Source organism: Bos indicus, chromosome 20, assembly GCF_029378745.1.
Source record: "Bos indicus isolate NIAB-ARS_2022 breed Sahiwal x Tharparkar chromosome 20, NIAB-ARS_B.indTharparkar_mat_pri_1.0, whole genome shotgun sequence".
Classification (NCBI taxonomy): Eukaryota; Metazoa; Chordata; class Mammalia; order Artiodactyla; family Bovidae; genus Bos; species Bos indicus.
The window spans coordinates 10,423,295-10,435,712 of record NC_091779.1 but is presented as its reverse complement, the minus strand read 5'-3'; the positions used below and the strand labels follow the sequence as shown (position 1 = coordinate 10,435,712).

Here is a 12,418-nt window from a genome sequence, read left to right as displayed (position 1 = left end):
TCTACATAACAGATACCATTGTGCAGGGATTTCCCTGGCAGTCCGGTGGTTAAGACTCTGAGCCCACTGCAGGGGACGCTTTCCTGGGAGGGGAACTAGGATCCCACGTGGCACAGACAAAAGAATAAATAAATAAAAATATTTGAAAAATAATTGTGCAAACTAACAATGGTAACAAATTGCCACAAAATTTTACATTAAATATATATATATATACTCAGATCACTCAAATAGTTTAAAAAAATGCTGAAGATCTTCAACATAAACAAGCTAAGGACAAAGACAACTCATAAATACAAATGACTTTAAAACATTAAAAATTTTACTGCACTAAAATGAGAGTATAGATCTTACATATCCTCTCGTTAGTGTCGGTAATGAATCTGGGCATCTAACCAGAACTGTGGTGTTTTTTTTTTTTAGTTCTGACTGTGAAGTACTACAGAATCCTCAGTGCCCTCTTTGCAACAAAAGTCTTAAGTTATAGTCTCCATGTTTGGGTATTGTTAATTTACCATGTCCTGATTCAATTAAAATTAGGAAATTTTAAATTGTATGGCTTATGTATACTGACTTCGTCAAAATACACACCACACTAATAGGGAATTTATCAAGTATAGTGGTTATCTTGTAATGAACAAAAATCCTCATTTTGCACTTAACATTTTTATTTTCTGAAAGTATCTGGTATTACACCTGTACATTTGTAACTAGAGAATGTACAGCAGTGCTATTTAGATTGCTTGTGTATGAAAAATTCTGAAGTATTTGCATAAACCTGGATAGTATTTCCTTCCTGTAATTTTCTTTTATCAAAATCCTTTCCTGGAATGAGAACTTAAGAAGTGTGTCAGCTTTTAAGTGCATTATACCTTTACTAGATATTAGAGATGACTGCTGATTTTCATAACATGTCCTCTTAGTTCTTTTTCCCTAGAAGAATGATAAGTAGAGTACTGATATTATTGTAAACCAACTGTCTTCACTATAACTGTTGCATGTTATAGAATAAAATGTCACTACTAATTATTCCTTAGCTACTTGGGCTTTTCAGACAGAAGCAAAGTAACATTTAAGAAGATTAGTTCTGTGAACATATAACAGTTTGTGCATAGTAATATCCCTATTCATAGTAGCAAAGACACAACTGAAATTGTCATTATTAAGTGTCTTAAAGTGCCCTGAAAACATACTGCAGAATTTATGGGAGCTCTTTACTTTTGCATCTTACTGTTAGTACTATAAATTTACATTGTATAGTATAAAGATTTTAATGTCAAATGTTATTTTATCTTTAAATAGGTATTTGAAAAAATTTTCTTTAGCATTTGTATAGTCATGGTCTTAAAAATCAACACTTGAAAAAGCCACTCTTGGTATTATTCTCTTCATTTTCAGACAAGGGGGGCTGCTTTTTTCATTATTGCTGTGATTTGCCTGTTGCTTTTCGACAATGATGATCTCATGGCTAAAATGGCTGAACACCGTATCCTTTTGCAGAAGATGGGAGTTTTTTAGTCTTACAGAAAAACAGAAGACTGGCAGAATGGGAAAGAAGGAGTAACTGAATTAAACTAATCAATCGTGAATGAAATTTTCATAGATTAATGTAGGTATTCTAAATCAGTATTCAAATAGTGAATAAATTCATTCTAAGTTAAATATCTTTTAAAGCACCCTAAATTTTCAGCAATTTTGGGACAATGAAAGAATATTTTAGAATGTTGTGGTGCTAATGTATGTATGTGTATACCTATATATGTATGATTTACTCACTCAACAAAATCAATCTGTTTGCTCCCTTGTAATTTAACAATTTAAATGCTCCCTTTAGAAGGCAGTGGCAGTTATTAAATATAAACTTTTTTGAAATTAAATGAAAAAACCTTTGGCATCTTCTTACTTGAAAGAAGTTTAAATTCCTTAATCTGGTATTCACTCTCTTGCTCTAAATTATTTCCAACTCAGCCCCCGACTCCTCTCTCATACTGACTAAACCCAGCTTCCAATTAAATATATCTACTCATTTTCCTCTGCAGACACGGCTTGTTCTTTCCTATCCACATACCCTTTAGTTACCCTTAACCCTCTCCATTTAGCAGGGCTCAGAACACCAGTTTTGAATCTTCTGGTGATTGATACTGCCCTAAAACCTATTCATTAACTAAGACCAGTTTACTGTGTTACAGTGAAAGAGAATGGCATGACTTTTGCAAAACTTTGGGTTGACTGTTAAAGAACTGTTGCCCACCCTACCCTCTTTTGCTTGCTGCTTATTTTGCTGAGGCTTATGTTATCAACAACTAAGAAGCAGATTTAGGACTGAGTTTTACATGGCATTCCAAAAGATCAACCTTAATTGAATCAGATAGGAGTGGTCTAAGGAGGTTCCTTGTTCTCATCACTTTGTTCTAGTATGTATGCATATGTCTTTTGGAGGTTGTGTACTAAAATTTAACAACTATGCCTTAAGTACTATTATACTTGTCTTGGAGACAACAAAAGAAGTATAACACAAGCCATTCTAATTTATGAATCATGTTCCCTAAATTAATTTTTTCATTATTTTCTTTTGTTTTTAAGGGAAACATTATTGAGGATAGTCAGGTTTGGGGCCCTCGGACTAATAGTCAACCCAAAATAGTAGGTAAATTCCAGGAGGACTTCAAGATTCAAAGAGTTAAATTTTTTTCCTTTACTCCAACTCACTTAGCTGAAGGACATCATGACAGTGCTCTAACCCACATGCTTTACACAGCCATTGCCTTCTTAGGTGTGGCAGATCACAAGGTATGTCTTCTTTTCTTTGTTCTTAACATGAGAGATTCTGAAAAGTTAAAGCAACGATAACTTTAAAAGTGCATTTAAAATTATTTACAATACTGCCAACCATCTGAGTAGTTCAGTAATTTGGGTTATGAAAAAAACATGCTAGCTCTTGAACTCTGTGTTTCTAATAAGATTTATCTACTTTTCTCACAGGGTGGAGTATTGTTGCTAGTACTGGCTTTGTGTTGTAAAGTTGGTTTTCATACAGCTTCCAGAAAACTCTCTATAGATGTTGGTGGAGCCAAACGTCTTCAAGCTTTATCCCAAATCGTTTCTGTACTTCTCTTATGCCCATGGGTCATTGTTCTTTCTGTGACAACTGAGGTAAGAGCAGGAATTTATTGGTAATAAGTAAAATAACTATTACTTATAGATTTTGGTTCAATACATTATATTTTATTTCAGTTTGATGCTGCAAGTGGCTTAAATTTCTTTGCATTTTCTTTATAGGTTTTGAAAATTTTTTAGAGTTAACTTTATTGTTTATAGAAAATACAAATCAAGTACTATTATATTTATATACCCCTCCCATCCTTGTGGCCTGAAGGAATCAGTTAAATACTACCCAGAATAATTTAATACTTAACCAAAAACCCAAGGATTGTACATCACCAAGTATTTATAAAATTATTAAACCATAATGCTTCTTTTTTTAATACTTTGGGGAATACTAGGAAACTGTGCCAATATCTTATAACTCATATTTTGTCATTTTACAAGTTGTATTGAATCATGGAAATACTTGTGTACACATAAACAGATTAACTAAAATATAAGATGTGAACTTTATACCCATATGGTATTAACAATTTTTTTTTTTTTAATTTCCAGAGTAAAGTTGATTCTTGGTTTTCTCTCATTATGCCTTTCTCAACGGTTATTTTTTTTGTCATGATCCTGGATTTCTATGTCGAGTCCATTTGTTCAGTCAAAATGGAAGTTTCCAAATGTGCCCGCTATGGATCCTTTCCCATTTTTATCAGCGCTCTACTGTTTGGAAAGTTTTGGACACATCCGATAGCAGGCCAACTCCGGGCTGTGGACAGAGCAGCATTCCAGGAGGGCACGGAGCACGTGCTTTCTGGAGGAGTGGTGGTCAGCGCTGTGTTCTTCACCTTATGTGAGCATTTCCCCTAGTGGCTCATTCATTCAACTGGGGAGTGTGTTCAGTGCTTACATAGTGCTGAGAGATACTGTTGGGTTCTGTAGGTTAAACTTTTTAAATTTTTGTAATATATGTATATATATTTTTTTTTTTTCCTTTTTTTAGCTGCCAACATCTTATCATCTCCTTCTAAGAAAGGACAGAAAGGTACCCTCATTGGATATTCTCCTGAAGGAACACCTCTTTATAACTTCATGGGTGACGCTTTTCAGCATAGTTCCCAGTCCATCCCTAGGTTTATTAAGGAATCACTAAAACAAATTCTTGAGGAAAATGACTCTAGGCAGATCTTTTACTTCTTGTGTTTGAATCTGGTAAGAGTTTTAATGGCATCTTGAAAGCTTAATCTTTTTTTTCTTTTTGAAGGCTTAATCTTTTAATTTGGACAGTTCTGGTGTCATTTTTGTTATTCCCAAATAATTTTAATAGTTAGAGGTGGGCTAAAATATTTTCTCTAGTAGAAAGATTACAGGATCATATTCATACTGCTTAAACACTTTTGAGGTATTTTAGAGACATTGGTTTCGTGTGCCATTCAAATCAATAGAGTAGCTTATAAAGATTCTAATGTACTCCTTATGGGATCTCATTCCCAACCAGATTGCTAACATTTTCTAATCTAGTTTATTGAGTTCTACAGACATGTAGATAAAGCTATCTCCTTTTAAATAATTTATAAGATGGACATATCTGATTTAGCATGATTTCTTACCATTTATATGAAGTGAGATTTCTTGTGTGAGAATCAGTTAAGTAATGAAAGAGGCGGTATATCTTCAAGTAAGCTTTGCGTAATTAAGCGTTAAATTCCTTATGATCAAATTGTGATAGATTTATCTTAAAACAGTATTGCCCAATTGTTTTTTTGGGAAATAAAAACTATTCCCCTGTTGTTTTTTGTTTTGTTTTGGAACATGGTTTAGCTTTTTACCTTTGTGGAATTGTTCTATGGCGTGTTGACCAATAGTCTGGGTCTGATCTCGGATGGATTTCACATGCTCTTTGACTGCTCTGCTTTGGTCATGGGACTTTTTGCAGCCCTGATGAGCAGATGGAAAGCAACTCGGATTTTCTCCTATGGGTAGGTACACTGACTATCAAGGCTTGTGTTAATAGCAAATTCCATCTCATAGGATAAAATTCTACTACCTTGAATACAAATTTAATTTTTCAGAGCCTAATTTTTCTTTAAAGTAGATAAGAGGAAATAAACCAAGCATTTGATAAATACTGAATGGCAGTAAGCTTAAGACCATACTCCCTGACAAAGCCTTCTCATAGATAGGTAGCAAAAATCAGTTAAATAGCGAGCTGTTTGGCCAGCGGTGTTTCTTTGAGGTCATGGAATGTGCATGATCATTCACATCTTTGCTGTTAGGAAGAGAATTCAAACTTTGAAGTGCTTATGCATGCAGTATCCTTTCATTAAGTGAATCATTCGGTGAATACTAGAATCCCTGATTTGTTCAGAGTATTTTGATAAAGACCTACTGTAAATAGGTTAATAAATTCAGCTTATTTTCAGCTGTTTATATTTTGAAAGATGAATGAGCCAAAGATACAAAAAATCTTGATACAGGTTGAATCTGTGTGTTGTGACAGATACAGAGAACATCAAAGTCTTGAAAGAGAGAAAAGTAACTTCTTGCTAAGAAATTAGGACATCTTTATATAAGAGGGGACACTGAAGAAGGACTTTGATAAACACATAAAATCCCAACAAACATATAAACCTTCCAGCAGTAGTATGATATTTAAAATCTTGGTAATTTTCAAGTCTTACTGTTTGTGTAGTTGAAAATCTGGACTCATTTCCTCATTTATAACATAATAATGTTTATATTTTAAAAATACTTCATTTGTTAATTTCCTTTTCTAAAAATATATTCTCCATTTTTAGGTATGGCCGAATAGAAATTCTCTCTGGATTTATTAACGGGCTTTTTCTAGTGGTAATAGCTTTCTTTGTGTTTATGGAGTCGGTGGCCAGGTTAATTGATCCTCCGGAATTAGACACACACATGTTGACAGTAAGTCTTTTCATTTTACTATTTAGTTTCTACTCATACTCATACAGCTTTTTCCCTACTAATGTTTAACTACTTGTAATTATTGACCTAACAAGGTTTTATTTATTTTTTTTAACTCAACATAACTTCCTATCTTGCTATTTACATTTACACTGCTGACTCTTAGAAATTAATACACCTTTCTCCAGTACATTGGTAGTCAGAATATTAGATGACATTCTAAAACACAGATTTTTTTTCTGCCTTATTAAATGTTTTTGTTTGAAGATGTGTTTTTAGGTAACTGAGGAAATTTTCAAAGACTTGATTACTCTAAATTAGTGCTATGGTAACTTTTAATGTTCTCCCTGTGCCCCTTAACCTTTACATGTGCTTTTCCTTGTAGTTCTCATACCTTTCCCACATTCTGCCCTTTTAGCCTTTACTTCTAATGTCTCCTCTGGTGGGATACCTTCCCTTCATCCCTGTCTTCGCACCACAAAGTATGTTAGATTTCCCTTTCTGAATATTCCCATTGTATCTGTGCAGTCTTCTTATAGCAACACTGACTTAAAGCTGTTGTTTAATTTGTCATTCTTCCACAGTTAAGATGTATTTTCAGGACCTGAATTGTGTATATTAACTCTTAAATTTTAGCACCTGGCTTACAATAGAAAGCCAACTATTAATTGGTACGGATTTTTTTTTGTAATATAGTAGAATTTTTATTATAATGTTATGTTAGTTTTAGATCTACCACAAAGTGATTCAGTGATAGATATATATATATATATATATATAAATACATATATATATTCTTTTTTTACAGTCTGTTATTAATCATTAAATGACTAAAAACAATTATGAATCTTGTTGATGGAAGCATGTAGTAAATGTTTTTGAATTGTAATTTGGATATATATTTTGGATTTTTAAATGCTTATATCTTTGACCTTTAATATTTGCTACAGAAATATTCACACAAGGGTGTAGGGGTGCACCATTCATTGTACCACTGTTTATAATGGTACAATGGCAGGGAAAAAGAAAAACAGTGTTCACCAATGAAAGGACTAGTTAAATGGCACTCATCCAATAGAATAATACACACCTACTAAAAAGAAAGGTGTATCAATATATGCTAGCATGAAAAATATTTACAGTATGCACTAAGTGAAAAAAAATATAAAATAGTATTGAATATGATCCTGTTACTGATTTTTAAAAGGTATATATATATATATGTATATGTATATTAGTATTGTGCATAGAATATACACCATCCTCTTAGGAGAGACTAACTCTTAGAGGGCAGAATTAGAGGGGCCTTTCACTTTGTTATTGTTTTTTCATTCTGATGAAATACAGAAAAATGAAGTATTTCTCAACAGAGGAGAGTATTTATGATCTAATGAAGTCTCTGCAAACAGTATTTTATTTCATTCAAAATTCATTAACACTCTTCAGGATCATAAAGCTGACTGAAGTTTTTAAATCTGACAGACAGATGGTCTGAATCATGAGAAGAAGTAAATAAGTTCTATACATGTTTACTACAGACTACAAAGCTAGTCTCTTACTAGCTTTGAAAATTAATTAAAATATTCTGTGCCCTTAATTTTATATGTTCTTTTTATAAAACAAATGGATTTCTCTAAAGGAGAAATTGTAGATATATGTAAATTAAATAGTGCCATGAGCTACTATTTCAAATCACCTTGTAAGAGGTGTTAATGAAGGTAAGTAACTTTGTTTATCCTCTGAGGTATTATTGTGGCACCATTAAGTAAAGATAATCCCGCTTACTTTGTTTTTGAAAAAAATGCTTTTTCATTACACTTTTTTTTATTATGGTAAATCTTACTATAGTTAAGACACAATAAGACTATGTTTATTTGGAGTCCACTCGTTAGTAAATTACAGTCATTGTCTTTTAAAGTATTGAAATTTACCTAGTAATATAAATGAGATTTCAGGTACAGTGTATACATGCTCTAGTTAAGCAGTACTTTCAAACTCTTATTTAAACAAGACAAAACTTGAGCATCATTTATTTATTCATAAACCCTGAATCAAGTACACTTTTATTCTTAATCATTTAATTAAAGCAAACCTAAATCCTTTTACTTGTCAGCATTTTGGTATTTGAAACTTAAGTGCTGCTTCTAAAATATTCTAAAATTCACACTTTAAAATTTTTTCTCATTGAATTTAGTGAAGTTTTACTATATTTTCAAAACTGTGAACCAAAAAAAACATATAGCTGTATAGTAAGTTTTTGATAACAAATTTGTTTTGTTTTGTTTTTTTAATTACAAATTTAAAGGTTTCTTTCCTCTTTTTTGCTAGCCAGTCTCAGTTGGAGGGCTGATAGTAAACCTTATTGGTATCTGTGCCTTTAGCCATGCCCATAACCACAGCCATGGAGCTTCTCAAGGAGGCTGTCACTCGTCTGATCACAGCCATTCACACCACGCGCACGGCCACAGTGACCATGGGCACGGCCACGGCCACAGCCACGGGTCTGCAGGCAGAGGCATGAACGCCAACATGAGGGGTGAGTCCTGGCCAAGAACCGCCCTACCTTTCAACTGTTCTCAGTTGATACTGTACTAAGAATTGGGCTTCTGGTACAATGTTATTTAAAAAAGAACAATCTGGAGCTAAGAGATCTAAAATCATCTGTTATCGAAAATGCCCACAAATGTTCATAAATGTCCATTTTTTAAAATGAATTATTGTAATTATAAAGTCCCTTTCATAGTAACACTTGTATAAATATCAGTTGCGAGGGAAACTGTGTTATTATGCACTTTCATGTAAAAGAATTAGAAAATGTTTATTGTACTGTAAAAAAAAAAAATACAGGGGAAGTATTTATCATTTATGTGATATTTGTTCTGATATTTGTTTGGACGTGCCATGCAGCTTATGGGATCTTAGTTCCCAACAAGTGATTGAACCTGCACCCTTGATGGTGAAAGTGCAGAGTCCTAACTTCTGGACTCCCAGAGAATTCCCCATTCTGATATTTTAATATAAATAATTTGAGTAATGTCAAGAGTTGGCACATGTATGATTTCTGGGAGTCGTTCCCAAACAAACTACACCATCGTAAAACTCACCACTTTGTTAATAGTTGCCCAGATCTTTACTTTGACCTCTATGCCATGAATTCCTTGATGAAGTGAGGAGGTTTAATCATTTGGAAGTACCAGCCCCTAGCAGAGTGCCTGGTGGATAATAGATACCTTGTGACATTTGTAGAATGAATAAAAACTAAATTAGATGCGCTTTAATTTTTAATGTTTTATGTACCTTACTTGTAGGTGTGTTTCTACACGTTTTGGCAGACACGCTCGGCAGTATTGGTGTGATCGTGTCCACCATTCTTATAGAGCAGTTTGGATGGTTCATTGCTGATCCCCTCTGTTCTCTTTTTATTGCTGTATTAATATTTCTCAGTGTTGTCCCACTGATTAAAGATGCCTGTCAGGTTCTACTTCTGAGGCTGCCACCAGAATATGAAAAAGAGCTACATATTGCCTTAGAAAAGGTACTGTGTATAATTTCCTTACTATTCTTCTTCCTTTTAAAATAGTATTTGAAATTAAGTTGGCCAAACGAGATGAAAATGAAAATGACAGTCTTGTAGAAAATGAACTGAAAATATGGACAGGCAATTCATAGAAAAACCAGACACAAATAGAATATATTTCAACTTGTAGTTCGCCATTTAATATTATCTGCTGATGAACAGTTGGCATCTTGAATATATAAGGTATAACATTTTAACCACACTGGTTTCATAAATAAAATTAGTAAAGTTTTCTCACTTTCTCATAATTGGTATTTACTAAAAAAAAGTTTTTACTATGTCCTACTAAAAAAAGTATTTTACTTCAAAACTAATATACATCCATTACAGAAAGTTTTAAAGTATAAAAAAGAAAAAATATATATAGTTAGTTTCACCACCTGGAGAGAAATACTTTTGAAGAGTTATTTTTCTATGTAAAAATACTTTAAAAATATTAAAAACGGCCAAAAAAATGTTTTGTACTGCTTTGTAAATTTTTTCCCATTGAATTTAACCAGCCTGTATTGTTGAATGTGAAGGCTATCTTTTGAATGTGTTATCTCAAATATAAAATAATACTTGAATGTTTGTATCAGTATAAAGGAAAAGAAGTAGTTCACTAAACATATCCAGTTTAAAACAGGGGAAGTGCATGTTACATAGGTAAAAATAGGCGTGCACCATTGTGTGTAAAGGCCTGTGTAACCCTGCTCACGTCCTGTTCCAGACTTCCTTCCTGGCATCACTGCCAGGTCAGTACTGTAGATGCCTTTGCTTGTGGTTGTCCCTCCTGTTCCCTTCTAAATTCTAGGCTCTCCTTATGATTGTTATTATTTTTAATCAGCTTAATAATGGTTCCTGGACCAGAAAGACTGCTTTGTGTTCAGTAAAGTAGCCTTTCAAGTCCATTTATATCACCTTCCTTTTATTTGACAGCTACAGAAAATTGAAGGATTAATATCATACCGAGACCCACATTTTTGGCGTCATTCTGCCAGTATTGTGGCAGGAACAATTCATATACAGGTGACATCTGATGTGCTGGAACAAAGAATAGTACAGCAGGTAATCCTCTTAAGTTTTAAAAATAATTTCAGTTGAGGTAATTCATAAATTAAATTGTACACATTATAAGTTCTACAGCTCGATTGTCACTTAATTTTTTTTAAATATCAGCCTTACAGCTGACCAGGGACAGCTTTCTTTTTTACATTTAGATTTGTTTTATATCCAAAAATAGTAAAAATAAAGTCAGTCTTTATTATGTGGAGGACAAGCTTAAGTTAATGTAAAAAAAAGTTCATTTGTAATCCACCTTGATTACCAACAGATGGTCAAGAAATAAGTTATTATAAATAGTCCTAAGTTAATAATAATAAAGTTGGCAGGGTGGCGATAAGGATGAAAACAGTTCCTGTATCCCTATTCTGGACCTACCAAATTGAAAACAATCGCTGTTCTCCTTTACTCCTCTGAATGTCAATTCAGTGAGCCACTGGCCTCCTGACAGATCCTATGTAATATTTGACCAGCTAAATAATAAATGTTACTTTAAGGACGTTATCGCTGACTGGCTGTTTTTTAAAATGTGATATTCATTATTTAATCCATGTGCACTAAATGCATTAATCTAAATGCTTTTCAATGTATGGATTTTTATAACAGGTTACAGGAATACTTAAAGATGCTGGAGTAAACAATTTAACGATACAAGTGGAAAAAGAAGCATACTTTCAACATATGTCTGGCCTGAGTACTGGATTTCATGATGTTCTGACTATGACAAAACAAATGGAGTCCATGAAATACTACAAAGATGGTACTTACATCATGTGAGATAACTTGGGAATTACCGCTGGGGTTTGAACAATGAAGATTAAAAGGCCGGGTATTTATAATACCACCAGAAGGAAGAAAATTGCACATAATTGTACAGAAACATTTTGTTGCTTTTGAAAAAATTTTTAAAGCTCCCTACAGTTGGATCAAGGAATCTTTCTTAAAGGAAATTTAAATATAGAATGAAGCATTAATTGTACAAGTAAAATAATTGTTGAAATTATGTGTAAAATAGCAAACCTGAAATTTGAGTGAATGTGATGTAATATCACATCATCTTCAAAAATGAACATATAATGATGGATTCAAGTGAAGACCAAAATTACTTCTGTGTGTTTACTTTCCTCCAGAAAGCATCTCCACTGTAAATAATGTATGTAACATGTTTATTACAAATACCCAAATGAAAAAAATTTAGTCACTTTTTTGCATAGCCCTAGGATAAAATAGGAATAAAAGATCTATATTTATGGACTTTCTGTATATAAAACTGGTTTCTAATTATAACTTAAATCCATTAAGTAAAACCTTGTTGCCACTTTAAATGTAAACTGAATTACTTGGGAGAGACCTCAGCCATTGATAGGAGGCAGCAGTGGGGATGTGAAGGACAGCATGACAGATTTTGATACATTACAGAAGTCAACCACTCTGTAAAATAAATTTTTTTTTTTTTACTTTTGGTAATATTTGCAAATGAATAATTGCTTTATTAGGGTAAAGAACTTAGACTAAGTTGTGTCCATGTTATTCACTCACTTGTCTTCTTCTAAAGTAGAATATTCCACTTCTTGTTATGCATCTGGCATTCCAAGTTGCTTATTAAGCTGGTATCCAAGCAGTGCTAGGCTTTTCATCTTTTCATTTAGCTCCATATACTGTGGAAGAGCCAGTGGAGAGAGTCATAGATAACTGTCAACTCAGAGTTGAATTTTCTGCCTAAAAATGTAACTTAAAAAAAAAAAAATTTCTGAAACATATCGCTATAAAAGAAAC

At 33.0% G+C, this 12,418-nt stretch overlaps 1 protein-coding gene across 1 annotated transcript in view; it reads left to right on the top strand.

Annotated features, from left to right (window-relative positions):
- SLC30A5 (solute carrier family 30 member 5) overlaps positions 1 to 11,896 on the top strand; it is a 32,066-nt gene extending 20,170 nt beyond the window's left edge. The window contains exons 6-16 of the mRNA XM_070774577.1: positions 1,399 to 1,486; positions 2,714 to 2,790; positions 2,983 to 3,153; positions 3,661 to 3,949; positions 4,100 to 4,308; positions 4,918 to 5,075; positions 5,895 to 6,024; positions 8,353 to 8,560; positions 9,333 to 9,559; positions 10,520 to 10,648; positions 11,249 to 11,896. Coding sequence (XP_070630678.1) covers positions 1,399 to 1,486; positions 2,714 to 2,790; positions 2,983 to 3,153; positions 3,661 to 3,949; positions 4,100 to 4,308; positions 4,918 to 5,075; positions 5,895 to 6,024; positions 8,353 to 8,560; positions 9,333 to 9,559; positions 10,520 to 10,648; positions 11,249 to 11,419 — 1,857 coding nt within the window. The 3' untranslated portion in view covers positions 11,420 to 11,896. The remainder of the gene's footprint in view (positions 1 to 1,398; positions 1,487 to 2,713; positions 2,791 to 2,982; positions 3,154 to 3,660; positions 3,950 to 4,099; positions 4,309 to 4,917; positions 5,076 to 5,894; positions 6,025 to 8,352; positions 8,561 to 9,332; positions 9,560 to 10,519; positions 10,649 to 11,248) is intronic.
- The last annotated feature ends 522 nt before the right edge of the window (positions 11,897 to 12,418 follow it).